Raw genomic sequence first — 16,085 nt, forward strand, 5'->3', positions numbered from 1 at the left:
GCGGTTATTATAAATCATTATTCTTCATTATTATTCTCTAAATAAAAATAAAAAAAATCTCATTTAATCATTATTTTGATCCATAGTTTACCTTTTTGTATCTTCCAAAGTATGAGCTTCCATTAGAGATCGTTTCTGAATTATTAACGAATAATACGATTATTATCGTTAGGACCATAAATAGAATTGTAGCGATGCTCACCCCAAATATTAGAAGCTTCTTTTTCTTTAATCTTCATGGGAAAAAATTATGTTAGAAACTGTCCGGTTCCAAAACAATTTGTAAGGAAAATATTTCATTGATAACATCTTTTTTAATTGTGATTGTGATTGTGATATATATTTAGAGTTTATGTTTATTTCTGAACTTCGTTAAAAACTGATCGCCTTTGTTTTTTCTTTTTTTCTTTTTTTTTTTTTCTTTTTTTTAATTTAAATGAACGATTGCTTTGATCATATTTACATCGTATTTACTATACACGTACACGTATCTATATTGTATTTATGTCAATCGCTTCAATTATAACGTGAAATTAATACAATATATATTATAATACAATATATAATATAATACAGAATATTGAATATATTTATATATATATATATATACATATTTAAGTAATTAAAAAATATTCGATTAAAAAAATGATTTATTTAAAATATAAAAATAACCGTGAACATTTTCCATTTTAAAAAATTATAAAAGTAAAAAAAAATATTTTACTTCTATCGTGAAGTGTGTTACGATGATATTTATCATAGTTACATGATACATCAATTAATTATAAAATATAAGACGTATATATTACGATAATTTATTTCTTTCACGATGAATTAAGGATATGATGAAATCGAAGAATATTAACTACTATTATTAAATATTAATATGAATCATAGAAATCATAAAATCGGAAAAATTCCATAAAATTTTGAAATTTTCAAAATTAAAATATTCTGTTCGATTTTTTTTTTCTTCCTTTTCTTTTGAAGAAATCTTTAAGACATGTAATTGAAATTTATTTCAAATTGTTTAATTCAGTTACATAAAATATATGATAAACGTTATTATATAATGATTTTATGCTATATAAATGTTTATATGCTTTTTTTTACAAATAATATTACATAATTATCCATTTAACAAAAATAACATTTTTTTCATTACAAATGATCGAAAGATTATGCGAATAAGTTTCATCGAAATGAAAATGTGAAAAGTTCTATAATGTCCTCACGTCAAGTTGTTAAAAATATAAATGGAAAAAAATATTATTGTTTTTATTATCGTAGAAAATATGAAAAGTGAAAGTATCTTTACGAACCCGATCATGTTGCTTGAACAAATGGGAACAGAGAGCTCTCAACCTTGACTAAACCTTTCAGCAAGTCGATCGGCGCGTTTTATACTAGCTACAATACAGATTCTATTTATTTATCCCCACTCCTATCATACATACGCAATATCAAATACTTCTAATTCCTCCATTTATTTTGAAAGCAATATCCTACTAAGTATTTTTATTAAAATCGGTTATCGATATCGATTTATATATAAATATATAAATCGGTATAGAATATAACGAACAGAATAAACGGCAAATAGATATATTGTATTCGTTTTTATAGCCCTTATACAGAAGAAACAAAAAATAGAAGAGAACAATTTTTTTCATGTAATAGAAATATTTATTTAAATTTTTTGTTATATAATATATATGGATGTTTAAATAATTCTATATTTTTATCGTATTTTATTCGAATCCTATATATCTTTGATTTTTCACACATAATTATTATTTAATTTTGTCTTAATTTTTTTAATAATTTTATAAATTATTAAGAATTCAAATAAATCATTCAAAGATTCGAGATAGTAGAAATCATTTTTCAAAAATTGTTTATATTTTTTGACTGAAAAAATAGAAGAAAAATAAGATTATTGAACATAATTCTATTTTATACATTTATTTCTATTTTAAATAATCTATTTTTTAAATTATTTTTAAATAATTCTATCTTTTTTTGATTTTATATATTTTTTTATTAATTTTTATATGCATAATTATTGTTTAACTTTGTCAATTCTATAAGTTGTTAAGAATTCAAATAAATCATTAAGATTTAAAATGCAGAAATTGAAAAAGTGTTTATATTTTTTATTTTAAAAATTAAGATTATGATTAAATGTAATTCTATTTTAAATATTTTTATATTAACAATTTATGTGAAAAAAAAAAAAGTAAAATTATGTCTTTATTTTATTTTTTGAAAAAATAAACAGTATAAAACGTTATGTTACGATGATTATGAAAATGTTAACATATATTACCCTCTATCGGTAAGTCTTAGAACCAAGCTTTCGAATGAGTAGCGATCATTTTGAAAAACGGCGAAGTCATTTCGTGAGCAGTACAAGGAAGATATACTTTCAAAAAATTTGACACAATGACAGCAAGGTACGATAGAGCTATTACGGTATTTTCACCAGATGGACATTTGCTACAAGTAGAATATGCACAAGAAGCTGTCAGAAAAGGTTCTTCTGCGGTATGATTATATATTTTATCTAACCTCTTTTGTGTTTGCGATAAATTGTTCAACAATTTTGTATATTTTTGCATTAACGTTACATTATTCATATATCATGATATGATATAACATGAAACTTTATTAATATGAAACAAAATAACATTAAATGCATTTAATAACATTAAATGCATGTAATAATGATATTTCAAGTTAAAATGTAAAATGATTTTTATATTTTATAATATTTTTTTTTTAAATAATCATATGATTTAATTATATAGGTTGGCGTTCGTGGGAATGATGTAGTCGTTTTAGGCGTTGAAAAAAAATCTATTGCAAAACTTCAAGAGGAACGAACAGTTCGTAAGATATGTCTTTTAGATGAACATGTTGTAATGGCATTTGCAGGTTTGTTTATAAATATTATTAAAATATATTATATAAATAATTAGTAAATTACTATATGTGTTTTATTTTTTTCTTCAAGGTTTAACAGCAGATGCAAGAGTATTAATTAATCGTGCACAAGTGGAATGTCAGAGTCATAGATTAACTGTGGAAGATCCAGTTACATTGGAATATATAACTAGATACATTGCAGGTAAATATGTATATTCTATTATTTTTTTTATTAAATATATATATATATTTATAAAATATTATTCACTTTTAGGTTTAAAACAAAAATATACACAAAGTAATGGTAGAAGACCTTTTGGAATATCGTGTCTTTTAGCTGGATTTGATTATGATGGTGTTCCACATTTATATCAAACAGAACCTTCAGGCATTTATTATGAGTGGAAGGTATATTATGTTCAGATATTATTTGTTAATTGTAAAAAGAGAAAAAAAAAATTTATTTTCTCTTTCTAAGGCAAATGCAACAGGTCGAAATGCCAAAACAGTTCATGAATTTTTACAAAAATATTATACACCAGAAGAAGTAGCAACTGAAAAGGGAACAATAAAATTAGCTATCAGAGCTTTATTAGAAGTAGTACAATCTGGAAGAAAAAATTTAGAAATCGCAGTAATGAGACGTGGTCAACCTTTACAAGTATAAACTTTAAAATTTATTTATTCATAATATTCTAAGAACAATTGATTTTAAAATATTTTTTATATTATAGATGTTAGATTTAGATACTATTGGAGAATATGTCACTGAAATTGAAAGGGAAAAAGAAGCAGAAGCTGAAAAGAAGAAACAAAAAAAGTGATCTTTACATGGAATTAAACTTATTATTCAATTATTGGTATTTTGCATAAAATAAATATAAAACACATGAATACAAAATTTTAAGATTCTTTTTATTTGTATTTTACTGTGTTTCTTTAAATATAGATTTAAAATTTATACTATTATATATATAATAAAAAGATATCTTTTTTTTTTATGTAATACAATTAAGATTAATAATAAATAATATATAAATTAAATTACAAAATTCTATTCGCTATTTGTATATGTATTTGTTTTTAAATAATTACATTAATTATATGTCCATTTTACGAATAAATAATAAAAATATTTTATTGTGTATATTGAGGCGATAAAGACCTACCACGATGATTAAATATTTGAAATGAAGGAAGATTTCTTAATGTTTCCCAAGATTTGTTTTCTAAATCTACAACTGCTCGAATTTCTTTGAAATCACCAGCAATATACATAACTCCATACATAACCAAAAATAAACTGATAATGCCTTGTATTAAAATCTGCAAGAAAGATATGTCATGAATTGCATATTTTTTTTATGTTAATTAGAAATAAATATAAATATTAATACTTACATCAATTGGTAAAGTAATGAATTCTTGTTCTGTTATTCGTAAATATGAACGATCTATAAATTTCATTACAAAAGTTTAGTCAAAATTTAAACAATTTAGCCAAGAAATATTAAAAAATAACCATTATACTTTTAGTTGTAAAGATAATACATACGTTGAGCAGCTGAATATGCTGTATGTAATATTGATATCAATCCTATGAATGTCGTAAATTTGTGTAAAGTTGTTGCAGGCATTTTAATATTATAAAATAATATAATAAATATTATAACAATATATATGTTAAACGATAATTATGATTTAATCCTCACAATAGTAATTCTTATACTAGTATAAATTATTAGAACCAAGGCTTGTTTTCATGTTTTCATGTACCAAAATGATTGTTCCTTTTATAAGTTATCTTTTTTTATTTTATACCGCGTTTCTAATTATTATTATTTTTTAAATTATATCTAGATATAATTTTTTTAATTTCTAAAATATTATAAGTCAAATTATAAGATGAATCAATTATCTAGGAATTAATTTATCGTATAATATGAATTTACATTCTAAAAAGTGGTTAAAATGAGAGTTGAATAGTGAAAAAAAACAGAAAGTAAAAATATGAGAATCAGCACTATCTCCAAAGTGCATAAATAAAACTTGTAATAGATAAGAAAAGCAAATAATAAGAGGATTAAATAAGGTAAGAATTGATTGTATTACCATCTCTCGAATACTTTTGGAAAAATATCATTCGAAAGATGGCATTAACGATCAATTCTTATCCTATTTCTATTCTTCTTGTCTATTATTTACTCTTCCTATTTATACTATTAATCTCATCTACGATACTTTAGAGATGGCGTTGAGTTCCCATATTTTTATATTTTCTATTTCTGTCTTTTTCCTCCTATTTGCTTTTCTTGTCTGTATTCATTTTTAATGCATAATCATAACAGATACAAGATGTCAATTAAACACATTTTCATTATTTTTTTTTCAAAATATATATTTTTTTTAATTTTTAATGTAAAAAATATATATATAATATTTTTAACTTTATAATATATGTTTACGACGATTTTGCAAAAAATATATACTGCATATGATGTGGAGTCCTATTTCGACGATAGTGGTAGGATTTAAATTTTGTAAATAAAATATATTTCCTATTTTTTATATGTAATTTTGAAATATTGAAATTTAATTTCAATTATTATTATTTAAATTTTAATTATTAAAATCTTATTTTGGGCTGAAAATAATACTAAAATAATAATATTAAAAATAATAAGGATCTACTATCCTCCATTATAGGACGAAAAAATATATTGAATGTTAGGTCTATTCTGTACCTCGTTTGTGATGGTATAAGCAAAAGTTGATCGGTCTTTATCTATCTATATATATATGTATATTAAAAATGTTTGTTTATAGTTGATAAATATCTCAGTAATATTAAATATCATGGATTATGAATTTAAATTAAAAACTGACACAGATCGAACTAAGGTCGAAGATCTTTTTGAATTTGAGGGATGTAAAGTTGGAAGAGGAACTTATGGTCATGTCTATAAAGCTCGCAGAAAGGAAGGGTTAGTTTTTCTAACCTAACATAGAAGATTAATATATTAAATTATATTTCATATCAGTAAGAATAATCTTTCATTTTTCGTAAAATATAAAAATTTACAAAGGAATATTTTCTGTTATTAGAAAATTGTAGCTTTTATTTAAATATTGAAATAAAATTCATTTTTGTACATGTTTTGGTTTCTTGTACATATCTATAATTTCTAGAATACTCTGTAATATATATAATATATTATATTTATTTATTTTAATTATTCTAAATATTAAGCATTATATAAAATACACTTATACAAGGCGAGAATTCTTTTATCCTTTTATCCTTTCACTTTTTGCGATGATAATGCATATTTGACATTTGAATAGTGTACCAGATAGCGAATTAAAATCTCGACCAGACACAAAGGATTTTGGCCTTAAACAAATAGAAGGTACAGGCCTTTCAATGTCTGCATGTCGAGAAATTGCAGTAAGTATTTACTTTATTCTTATTAATATGCATATTATATAAAATTATTATAAAATCATTAATATGCATATTATCCAAAATTAAAAGCATAATACGTATAATAATATTAATTATTTTATTATAAATATTTTGACATATATGTTTCTACAGTTACTTAGGGAACTGAAACATGTAAATGTGATTACATTAATTAGAGTCTTTTTATCACATATTGATCGCAAAGTATGGTTATTATTTGACTTTGCTGAACATGATTTATGGGTATGTTTATGTTTCTTAGAAATATTTCATAATTGAATTTAATAATCAATTTCATTAAATATTTTCTAATTTTAAACATTAATAATTTTTATTTTAATCTGTAGCATATAATAAAGTTTCATAGAGCAGCAAAAGCTAATAAGAAACCTGTTATGGTACCAAAGGGTATGGTAAAGTCTTTGTTGTATCAAATTCTTGATGGTATTCATTATTTACATTCCAATTGGGTGCTTCATAGAGATTTGGTAATTTATTATTATATATATATAGATTTAAATCATACATATATATCTTCATTAATTTTGTATTGAATAATATTAAATTTAGAAACCAGCAAATATCTTAGTAATGGGAGAAGGAAATGAAAGAGGACGTGTTAAAATTGCAGACATGGGTTTTGCTAGATTATTCAATGCTCCTTTAAAGCCTCTTGCAGATTTGGATCCAGTTGTAGTAACATTTTGGTATAGAGCACCGGAATTACTTTTAGGTGCTAGACATTATACAAAAGCTATAGGTATTTTTTTTGTATATATTTAAAAATTATAAATAACAATATATATTTTCTTTTCAAATATTTTTTTTATTTTAGATATTTGGGCTATTGGTTGTATATTTGCAGAGCTTTTAACTTCTGAACCTATATTCCATTGTAGGCAAGAAGATATTAAGACTAGTAATCCATATCATCATGATCAATTAGATAGGTAAACAAATTATTTGATGTATCATTACATTAAATATATAAATAACATAGAATATAATATTATAATAAATATAACAACTTTCATTAACATTTAGAATATTTAACGTGATGGGATTCCCATTGGAAAAGGATTGGGAAGATATTAAAAAAATGCCAGAACATCCTACATTACTTAAAGATTTTAAAAGATCAAAGTTAGTATCCTTCTAAAGACTGATATATACATACACCAACACATAAAAAATGCATAAATGAAAATTTTTAATTTAATTTTAATTGGAATATAAATTTTCTTACAGTTATGCAAATTGTTCTCTTACTAAGTATATGGACAGACATAAAATTAAACCCGATAGTAAAGCGTTTAATTTGGTATGATTAAGTAAAATATTTTAATTCTTTTTAAACTTATTTTTCAAAATAATAATATTAATTTATTTCAGCTTCAGAAATTGTTAATGATGGATCCCAATAAACGAATAACCTCCGAACATTCTATGCAGGACGCTTACTTTCAAGAAGAACCATTACCAACGCAAGAGTAAGTCTTTAAGAATTTAAATTACGTTTTTATAATCGTATATATCTTTTGCTTTTAAACCGAATTAATCTATTTAAATAATTAATATTGTAGCATATTTGCCGGTTGTCCTATTCCATATCCTAAACGAGAATTCTTAACGGACGATGATACAGAGGAAAAGACTGAAAATAAAGCACGTCAAAATCAACAACAAACTGTAAGTATTCATTAACTTGAATAATTTATATTTTTCTTTTTACGAATTGTATAAAATTTTAGCAACAAAATCAGCAACAACAAGGAAATGGCGATCATAATCACGGACAAAATGCAAAACGAGTAAGACTTAATGGTCCTCATGGAGCTCCAGAATTTCATCAACATCAAAGTCATGCAATGACCCATCAACAACCTCCAGGAATGGTTTATTCTACCGCACAACCAACGCAACCATCAAATTTTCATCAACGTTTTTAAATGATAAGGCGATTAAATTCGCCAGTGAACAATTAAATTATTAGTCTATCAATTTAATTGATTTCTGTATCAATGAACAGACGAGCGATTTCTGTATATTCACGATATGATAATATAATTTTATTTATATATTGTGTATATGTACATGCGTTACAATGTGTACTTTTTACACTTTACATTTGCATTTCATGTATATGCAATATCACGTATTCGCAACATGTTTACTAATATTACAAAAAATGATATGTCTATTTTTTACGTCTTTAATGAACGACATTGGTAAATTTTAAATAATTTGATGAATGTAGATAAAATTAAGAAATCTTTAAAAAATTAAACAACTCTTAAATATCTTTATATTCATCGCTATTAAAACCGTACATGAAATTTTTATGATAAAGAAAAAATAAAAACAATTGTAAATGAAAAGAAAGAGTTTGAAAATGGAAAAAAGAATGAGAAAAAAGAAAAGAATGCGAATTATAAGTAGTCTTTGCTCATCGTCAAAGATGACAAAGAGTGAAGTTGAATCGAACAGAGAGAAAGTACGCATGCGCGGTAAATCATTCCATAGCAAGGTGGCGGCCAGTCGCGCGCTCCTGAAACGCAGTTTCCGCGAATCGGTGCTTGACGAAAAAAGTGTGCGTGAACCGCGTGCTACCGCAATCGAAATGCCGATCAAACTACGGATCATTTATTCGCCAAACAATCTGTTGTTTAAATGAAAATAAAAGGTGAGAAGAAAGTTTTATCCAACAATATATGCGATTCTTTCTTTCGTTCATCGTCTTATTAATTATTCCATTAGTCTCGAAAATGAACACCTGTCAAATGTATTCGCGTTTTTTTTTTTTCGTTTTCTGAATGAAAGATATCACTCTTATAACAATTGTCCGTACCGTTAACATTTAAAATATTCTTTTTTTCTTTTATTTTTGAATTCTCTTTTGTTTTTAACAAAACGAATAGTGCATGAATTATTTTCAATTTCGATCGAATAATCCCACAATATTAAAAGATCTCTCTTGCGTAATAAATAATTAAATAAATTTATCTAATATCACATTTATAAACGATTTAATATAATTTATTTATTTATTGCATTGGTTCATCGAAAATTAAAATTCCATGTTTTTTTTATGATTATTATTTTATAAGCGAAATATAAATAATAATATTTCACATAACACTCTATGTTGCATAATTAGAATCCATTTTCTGAATCGATTTTCTCTTTAATAAAAGATAGAAATTATTCGAGAAAAGTAGAAGAAATTAAAATTTTGAATTTTGAAAATATCAAGAAATGTGATAGATGTATGAGTAAAAGTAGGGGAGGAGGGAACGATCCTGACCACTATAATCCAACAACCAGTCGGGGGCCATGACCACGTTGCGACAAGGTAACCGCAATTAACTCGTATCGATATATTAACGGAACGATTTGAAATCCTAACTGTTTCCGATTCGTTTGCAACAACAGCTATCGAGAACATGTTAAACGTTAAACGATATACGTGTGTAGGTCTGCATGGATGTGTATCTACATATTTCTAATGCAAAATAATCGAGATACAGTGTCAATTGATTCATCATCGACATAAATGTTCATGTGCAGTCCCGATGTTAGGAATCCCAATAACACAAAACAAAAGAAAGAAGAATCGAAGGAAAGATCAGCATTTCGTTTTGCACAAGGACGTTCGGAATATACGAAGGCAAACGTGACGAAACTGGTAATGTTGTGTCGGTACAAAGATCAGTGTGAAAGATTTTATTCGAAATTATAATAACGCGATATAATATCAAATAATAGTGGGGCATTTTTATTTGACAATTAGAAATCGTGTTAATTAAAACATTTTTATTATTATCGATATTAGAACGCAAAATAATTATACATGTATCGATTCGACAAATTGTCGATAATCGATAAGTTGCGTCGATGGCTTACTGTTTCGCGAGTAATATTTTTAACATTCGTCTCATCCTCGTAGAAAAAATAATCAATTATGGATGATTTCGTTGATCGTTTTCCGTAGGTAGTTGTTACGAGGTCATATGAATCAAAAAGATTCAGGATATCTCTAACGTACAAGAGTCTATACATGGAGATTTCGAGATGGCCTCTGTCGATATACGCCTTCTCTAAAAGAACGAGTGGAATCAAGGTATCCATATGATTCAAAAATATTGCGACAAATCACGTATGTAATTAGAATTACATTTGATGATCGAACAATGATTTATGATCGTTTCAATACTATGCGTCAATTAACTGTAAATTAATTTTTACATTTTTCGCCGAAATATTGACGCATTCATCGATCCACGGATTATATTTTGTCGTATCGATTCGAATCGCAAACATGACGTGTCCGTAGTTCGTATGGAATTCTCTTTTCGGCGACGAGAAACGACATTGACGATGGTCGAAACTTCTTTTGTCGGTATTGAAAGACGTGGGAAGAGGAGAGCAGATCGATGAACATATACATACACTTACTTAGCTTTGCGTATTCGTACGCGAAAGAGAACGAGAACGAGAACAAGAACGAAAGACAGAGAAAAGAAGCGAGGTCAACAAGGTACCCGATATGGTATCCTACAAGCGTCGAGAGTGTTATTTTATGTATATCTATGCCTAAATATACACGAACACACGTAAATTCGTACATGCATTCGTAAGATCGTCTCTAATATATGCAATCAATTATACGTAATTTTATATCAGATTTTATATTCAAAGCTTTGTCACCGATATCCATCAATATTTTTCAAATGAACTTGCATTCGAATCATTTATTTAGAAATTTAAATCATTAGAATTAAATGATTGGAACATGTATAACACGCGTATTAATTATAACGCAGTTAACTCGAGGGAATAATCTCGATTAGAAACACAGGATATTTTTTCTCAAAAAACATTTCGAAAAGTAACGCGATCACGAACAATCAAAATCGAATGTCCCGTTCGTTTCTTCTTTTTTCTTTCTTTTCTCCTTATTTCAATAAATCGAATCACGGCCTTCCTAAGATGGCTAGTGCCACTGTAAATGCAGACACGCAAGTGCGAACTTCGAGGTCGTCGGTAGGTACGATTACAGGAAGCACCAATGACTTAGTACGGTTGCAGCAAGGCGTACCAGCATGAATCACTTTTACCAGCCTCTACCACTCACGATATATTCGGAAACATGTTCGCGAATCGTATTTACTTACAATTAGAAGCATATTCGTTTCTCGTTGACTCTCGTGGTTTTTTATTTTCTCTCTCCTTTCAGACTCGTTTACATCGCTTGAAATATATATATTGAACTATATGCATATGTATGAACTTATACACGTATGCTCTTTTTTTACAATCGGCTAACTTCTCCTCGATCATACGTTGAAAGAAAATTTGTTTTTATGTTATTACTTACAGAGACTGGTCGATGTCAAACTTCCTAATCGCGTTATAAGCCCTTAATAATACATACATACATACATACATACATATATATGTATTCGAGAATCTATTTTTAAACATGACTAGAAAGAGAGAGAGAGAAATATGCGCGTGCATACGATGACGCAATTCTATGGGTCTTTCCCCTATATTTCCCTCTCTCCAGTTCTTTCTCTTTCGTCCTTTCACTCTTACTCTTATGCTTCTTCATCTCTCTTTTCTTTATTACTTCTTCTCTCTCTCTCTCTGTTCCTTTTACTTCTCTACAATTGTTCCTTCTTCTTTTTATATGTCCTCCAATATATTCCTATATATTCATGAATATACGAAGCAAGAGATTATTTTTCTCATTATTAAATCTCATCGAATAAATCGATATCTTGATCGTATAATATTTATCATTATCGATATTCTTTAAAAATTGAATATATTCCTTAAAACTATTCAAGATGTACTTATTTCCCTCTCCCTCCTCTTTCTTTCTCTCTTTTTCAGCTACCAACGATCTTACTCGCTTACAAACTTAAGTATGTGATACGCATAGAAAATAGTATGACACATTGACTCTCAATCAAGACCTTGTTCTAACTTCATTCGTTTTATTTCACGTTAGGAAAAAGAGAAATGTAAAATCGAAATAGCGAGATATATACGTAAGTACTTATGAATTTACATATGTATGTTTTCAAACGATGACTTGTTAAAAGTCGTCGATCCGTAAATACGACAATAGACACGAAATATACTTTGTCCTAAATATCAATTACCGTTACGAAAAAACTATTATTCCTTCTACGTTGTATACGTTGATATTATTATACATATTATTATTATTATTATATAATAAAAAAATATCGAAAATATCGAAAGCAATCGTAATCACATTTTCGTTTGTTTTTTCGTTTCAGATTCGGGGAGCATTTTCCAAATGCTGTCAATATGGATTCCCACGTTGGTCTCGACTATATCGTGGATAATCCTGATTACTGCGTCAAGCTTGCCTCGGGTAAAATTATTCAACGTTCTCGATAGCTCGAATGTCGGATAACCGGCTCCGATTGCATCCTATTAATCGCGTATCTCGTTAAATTTCAGCCTTGGACACCGCTTGTCCCTCGGTGAAGAAGCAAGTGGTAGAATTGCTTTCGGCGTTGTGTGTTTATAGTCAGGATGGAAGGCAGAGGGCTATCGATACTCTTCACGCATATCAGGTTATCGAACTTGAGTAACAAATTCGAATATAATAAGGATCGTTGATTTCGTTCGTTTTTTTTTTTTTTTTTTCGTTCGCAGAGAAATAAAATTATTACCGCAAAAAAAAAAAAAAATTTTTATCGCAGAGGTATAAGGTAGCGTTTAAACGCAAGGTTGCTGTGTATCCGTTCGATAGTACGTAGGTACTTAACGCAGAAAGCGAACCCGCATGCTAAGCTTGCGTAAAAGTCACAGTTCAAGGTCTTCCTTCGACAAACAAAAGAACAATATACCGATATATCATTGGGTTGGAAACCTCCATTCGCGACACCACTAGCCTATCTACGCTACGTACATTCTGCGCCCCACCGCAGTTACGTTTATGCCATCATCATACTTTTTCCTCGTTAAATTGCTTCGCTTTCTAATCTAATCTCTTCGCGAGTCGCAATGCCAAAACTAATGGACACGCGACGCGTTTCTTCCCCGATGAATGCTATCGTTCTAACGGACAGTAATAACCGAACGATAATTCCAGAAACGAAAAACTGAACGATATCGTTTACGAATCGTGGTAGAAGAATTGCAAAACGCAACCGGCGAAGATTATCGAACCGCGCTGTTGGCATTCATTAATTGTTTGGTCATCTCTACCCCGGTGCTGAAGGATCGCATAAGAATTCGCAACGAGTTCATCGGTTGGTATTCGAATATAAACGTATACGCTATACAGTATAAGAAAAGGATAAGAAAAGGATAACGCATATTTATTTCGTTCGCAGGTTTGAAGCTCCTTCCGATTTTGAACGAGCTGCGGTGAGTACTCTACGACGACCTGGATTTATGAAATTAACTGATTAACACCTTAACATCGTTGAATAATAAATAATAATGAATGTTACGAAAGGGCGCTTTATTGTACCCACACCTTTTCATTCGCACCCAATGCAACGTTAATAAATCGTTGTACGCAACTAGCCAGAATTATTTAAACTCGGATTCCATCCGAGGATCGGTTCACTAACTAAAAGTAGGCATTCGTTCAGCCTATTCGTTGTAAGGCTATTGCATGCACTAATCTTAATCATCGCGTTTATTCATCCGACGCTCGATCGGTATATCTTGCTACATCAATACCGATCGTTCTCCCGTTTCCTCTCTCCGTTTTCGTTACATCGTTCGCATTACGTACGTTCAGAGATGACCGTAGCTATATTCAGCTATATCTTTCCGTTTCTATGTGTCGCATAATAAACGACACACACACGCGCGACGCGACAATATCGATCGACACGAGAGCGAAGCGAAAGTTGTAAAAACGCGATAAAAACCATTGGATTGGAACTACGAGTATTCGCATCGAATCACTATACGCGAATCTCTCTAGCTTTTGTCTTTTCTGTTTAGAGAGTCTCTCTCTGCGAGTCTACAGGAATAGTACGATCTGTCATTCCTTCGCGGGATGACGGACGAGCAAACTATTCTTGATCGAGCAAAACCAGTCGCACAAGTCGCTTTAAATATCGTTCGAAATATACATCTATAGATCGAAATTTATGACGAAAAAAGAATCGATATTCTCGATATCTATTCTCGATCGATTCGATCAAACGATTCGAAGATTCTTCGAACATTTCTTCGAATCTTTTTTTCTCCGTTCATCTTTTGCATCGTGCTTGCTTTGTTCCCAAATTTTTCCTCGTTGGAAAAATTCGTTTTTCGAAAAAATATAATCGCGACGAAACGAGAAAACGATGAGAATAGATAGAAGAATTTGTTTTCGAGTTGTTGGTCGAAACGATCGAACGATTATCTCCGAGGAAAGAAAGCGAAAAGGAAGCGAAGTGGGAAATGGCGCGCGAAACGGTGAAGAACAAGGGTAAAAAAGGAAGAACCGAAATACATAGGTGACTCGAAGGGAGAGAGAGAAAAGCCCGAATTAACTCTCCGCCGCGAGTAAACTCGTGTCGCGATGAGACGCAAGCTATAGCTGCAACCAGAGTATTAAACTGGAACGAGCAAGACGCGACGCGCCATTTCTCCATTCGTTTCGATATTTACACGCATTTATATTCGTTCGAATTGTTCGAAACTTTTTAATTTTTTTTTTCTTTTTTTTTTTATTCCTTATACTTATGCATACGACTCGAAAGAAAATACGTCGAATATATCGGTCATAAGTGAGAAATATTTTAGCGAACCTGTTCCACGAACAGGTTGAATCTAATTTGAATATAGAATATAAAATGGTGTTTTCCGTGTAAAGTGGTATTTTAAGTATTTCCATTCCATATAGTGATAGTATATCGAGAGTGTGAAATCGAAGAGAGAAAAAAAAATCATCGTGTTCGAAACGCAATCGAAGCTCACGTTGGTCACGCGAATAAAGTACGACAGATACTCTAACGTAATTCGTAATAACGTTTACGTTCAAATGCTTACACGATCGAAGAAAGATGGATAAGAATCGTGTGGAAGGAATTTTCGCGCACCATCTCCACTCGACACGCAAATCGTTCCTCATTTTTGTCGTCAAGTTTAACTCGTACGTTACAACGTATAATATATATGTAATACTTATATATACATATATAATACCGTGTAAGAACTACCGGGATAGAGCCGGGAATTCCGTTCGAAGCAGAAACGATGAGATGGATGGGTATACCTTTTGAATTGAAATTGCACGTTTCGAAAGATTCTGCTTCGAAAGGGTAATTTAACAACGGAAACAGAAGGATCGATCAGAATGGAAAATAGGTAGGACAGAGATGGAAATATAGAAATTCCGGAGGAAACATGCGTGTCGAGCGGGACAAAAATAGAATCGAACACCTACCTACCTAAGGGCTTAAAATGTATCCGGATCAGGAAGATGATGATTTTCTTGCAGGAAAAGCCACGCACCGGATCTAAGAGTGCAGCTCGATGTTTTCGACGATCAGCGAGAGGCTGACGAGGAATTATCGAATCACGGACCGCCCGGGATCGATCTTTCTTCCCACGTGGACGTTTTTTACGCGATATTTGGACAAGTAAGAATCGAACATGGTCGAATTTATTAGATTCTAGATTTTTTTTTTTTTTTTTTTTT

General features: G+C 29.4%; 5 protein-coding genes across 7 annotated transcripts in view; 3 read left to right on the plus strand and 2 right to left on the minus strand.

The window, feature by feature from the left end:
* Positions 1 to 1,456, minus strand: part of LOC102681962 (glutathione hydrolase 1 proenzyme-like) — a 5,192-nt gene extending 3,736 nt beyond the window's left edge. Inside the window, exons 1-2 of one of the 3 annotated variants that reach the window (XR_422555.2) lie at positions 1,323 to 1,456; positions 92 to 233 (exon numbers count right to left, since the gene is read on the minus strand). Coding sequence is in view for 2 of the 3 variants with exons in the window: in XM_006621104.2 (XP_006621167.1) it covers positions 92 to 233; positions 1,323 to 1,330 (150 nt within the window). In the remaining variant the exon portion in view is untranslated. Of the gene's footprint in view, positions 1 to 91; positions 373 to 1,322 lie in introns of those variants that run through there. The other 2 variants (XM_006621104.2, XM_006621105.2) reach the window with 2 other exon arrangements.
* An 855-nt stretch (positions 1,457 to 2,311) lies between these two features.
* On the plus strand, positions 2,312 to 3,829 carry LOC102681829 (proteasome subunit alpha type-7-1). The gene is made up of 6 exons (XM_006621103.2): positions 2,312 to 2,547; positions 2,811 to 2,937; positions 3,017 to 3,130; positions 3,203 to 3,336; positions 3,407 to 3,589; positions 3,663 to 3,829. Exons 1-6 carry the CDS (start codon positions 2,446 to 2,448, stop codon positions 3,750 to 3,752), a joined length of 750 nt encoding a protein of 249 aa, XP_006621166.1. The 5' UTR covers positions 2,312 to 2,445; the 3' UTR covers positions 3,753 to 3,829.
* Positions 3,830 to 3,980: 151 nt separating this feature from the next.
* LOC102681697 (membrane magnesium transporter 1) lies at positions 3,981 to 4,740 on the minus strand. Its single transcript, XM_006621102.2, has 3 exons — positions 4,484 to 4,740; positions 4,330 to 4,382; positions 3,981 to 4,254 (listed from the first exon to the last, which is right to left on the minus strand). The coding sequence occupies exons 1-3, from the start codon at positions 4,563 to 4,565 to the stop codon at positions 4,066 to 4,068; spliced, it is 324 nt and encodes a 107-aa protein (XP_006621165.1). The 5' UTR covers positions 4,566 to 4,740; the 3' UTR covers positions 3,981 to 4,065.
* Positions 4,741 to 5,754: 1,014 nt separating this feature from the next.
* Positions 5,755 to 8,576, plus strand: LOC102681469 (cyclin-dependent kinase 8). The gene is made up of 11 exons (XM_006621100.2): positions 5,755 to 5,912; positions 6,274 to 6,376; positions 6,527 to 6,637; positions 6,742 to 6,882; positions 6,965 to 7,154; positions 7,230 to 7,344; positions 7,439 to 7,537; positions 7,643 to 7,715; positions 7,787 to 7,884; positions 7,978 to 8,083; positions 8,146 to 8,576. The coding sequence occupies exons 1-11, from the start codon at positions 5,785 to 5,787 to the stop codon at positions 8,341 to 8,343; spliced, it is 1,362 nt and encodes a 453-aa protein (XP_006621163.1). The 5' UTR covers positions 5,755 to 5,784; the 3' UTR covers positions 8,344 to 8,576.
* A 309-nt stretch (positions 8,577 to 8,885) lies between these two features.
* Positions 8,886 to 16,085, plus strand: part of LOC102672628 — a 15,601-nt gene continuing 8,401 nt past the window's right edge. The window contains 6 exon segments of the mRNA XM_031513115.1: positions 8,886 to 9,077; positions 12,706 to 12,803; positions 12,893 to 13,008; positions 13,530 to 13,689; positions 13,774 to 13,807; positions 15,885 to 16,054. Coding sequence (XP_031368975.1) covers positions 12,737 to 12,803; positions 12,893 to 13,008; positions 13,530 to 13,689; positions 13,774 to 13,807; positions 15,885 to 16,054 — 547 coding nt within the window. The 5' untranslated portion in view covers positions 8,886 to 9,077; positions 12,706 to 12,736.

The sequence above is a fragment of the Apis dorsata genome, unplaced genomic scaffold, assembly GCF_000469605.1.
Source record: "Apis dorsata unplaced genomic scaffold, Apis dorsata 1.3 scaffold_581, whole genome shotgun sequence".
Taxonomy (NCBI): Eukaryota; Metazoa; Arthropoda; class Insecta; order Hymenoptera; family Apidae; genus Apis; species Apis dorsata.

Excerpts from the sequence above, each read along its gene's own strand:
- LOC102681829 (XM_006621103.2), top strand. The coding sequence starts at position 2,446 with ATGACAGCAAGGTACGATAGAGCTATTACGGTATTTTCACCAGATGGA. Across the intron at positions 2,548-2,810 it reads TCAGAAAAGGTTCTTCTGCG|GTTGGCGTTCGTGGGAATGA; the intron begins GTATGATTATAT and ends TTAATTATATAG. Across the intron at positions 3,590-3,662 it reads GACGTGGTCAACCTTTACAA|ATGTTAGATTTAGATACTAT; the intron begins GTATAAACTTTA and ends TTTATATTATAG.
- LOC102681697 (XM_006621102.2), bottom strand. The coding sequence starts at position 4,565 with ATGCCTGCAACAACTTTACACAAATTTACGACATTCATAGGATTGATA. Across the intron at positions 4,383-4,483 it reads AGCATATTCAGCTGCTCAAC|ATCGTTCATATTTACGAATA; the intron begins GTATGTATTATC and ends TGAAATTTATAG. Across the intron at positions 4,255-4,329 it reads TCATTACTTTACCAATTGAT|ATTTTAATACAAGGCATTAT; the intron begins GTAAGTATTAAT and ends TCTTTCTTGCAG.
- LOC102681469 (XM_006621100.2), top strand. The coding sequence starts at position 5,785 with ATGGATTATGAATTTAAATTAAAAACTGACACAGATCGAACTAAGGTC. Across the intron at positions 6,638-6,741 it reads TTGCTGAACATGATTTATGG|CATATAATAAAGTTTCATAG; the intron begins GTATGTTTATGT and ends TTTAATCTGTAG. Across the intron at positions 6,883-6,964 it reads GGGTGCTTCATAGAGATTTG|AAACCAGCAAATATCTTAGT; the intron begins GTAATTTATTAT and ends TATTAAATTTAG.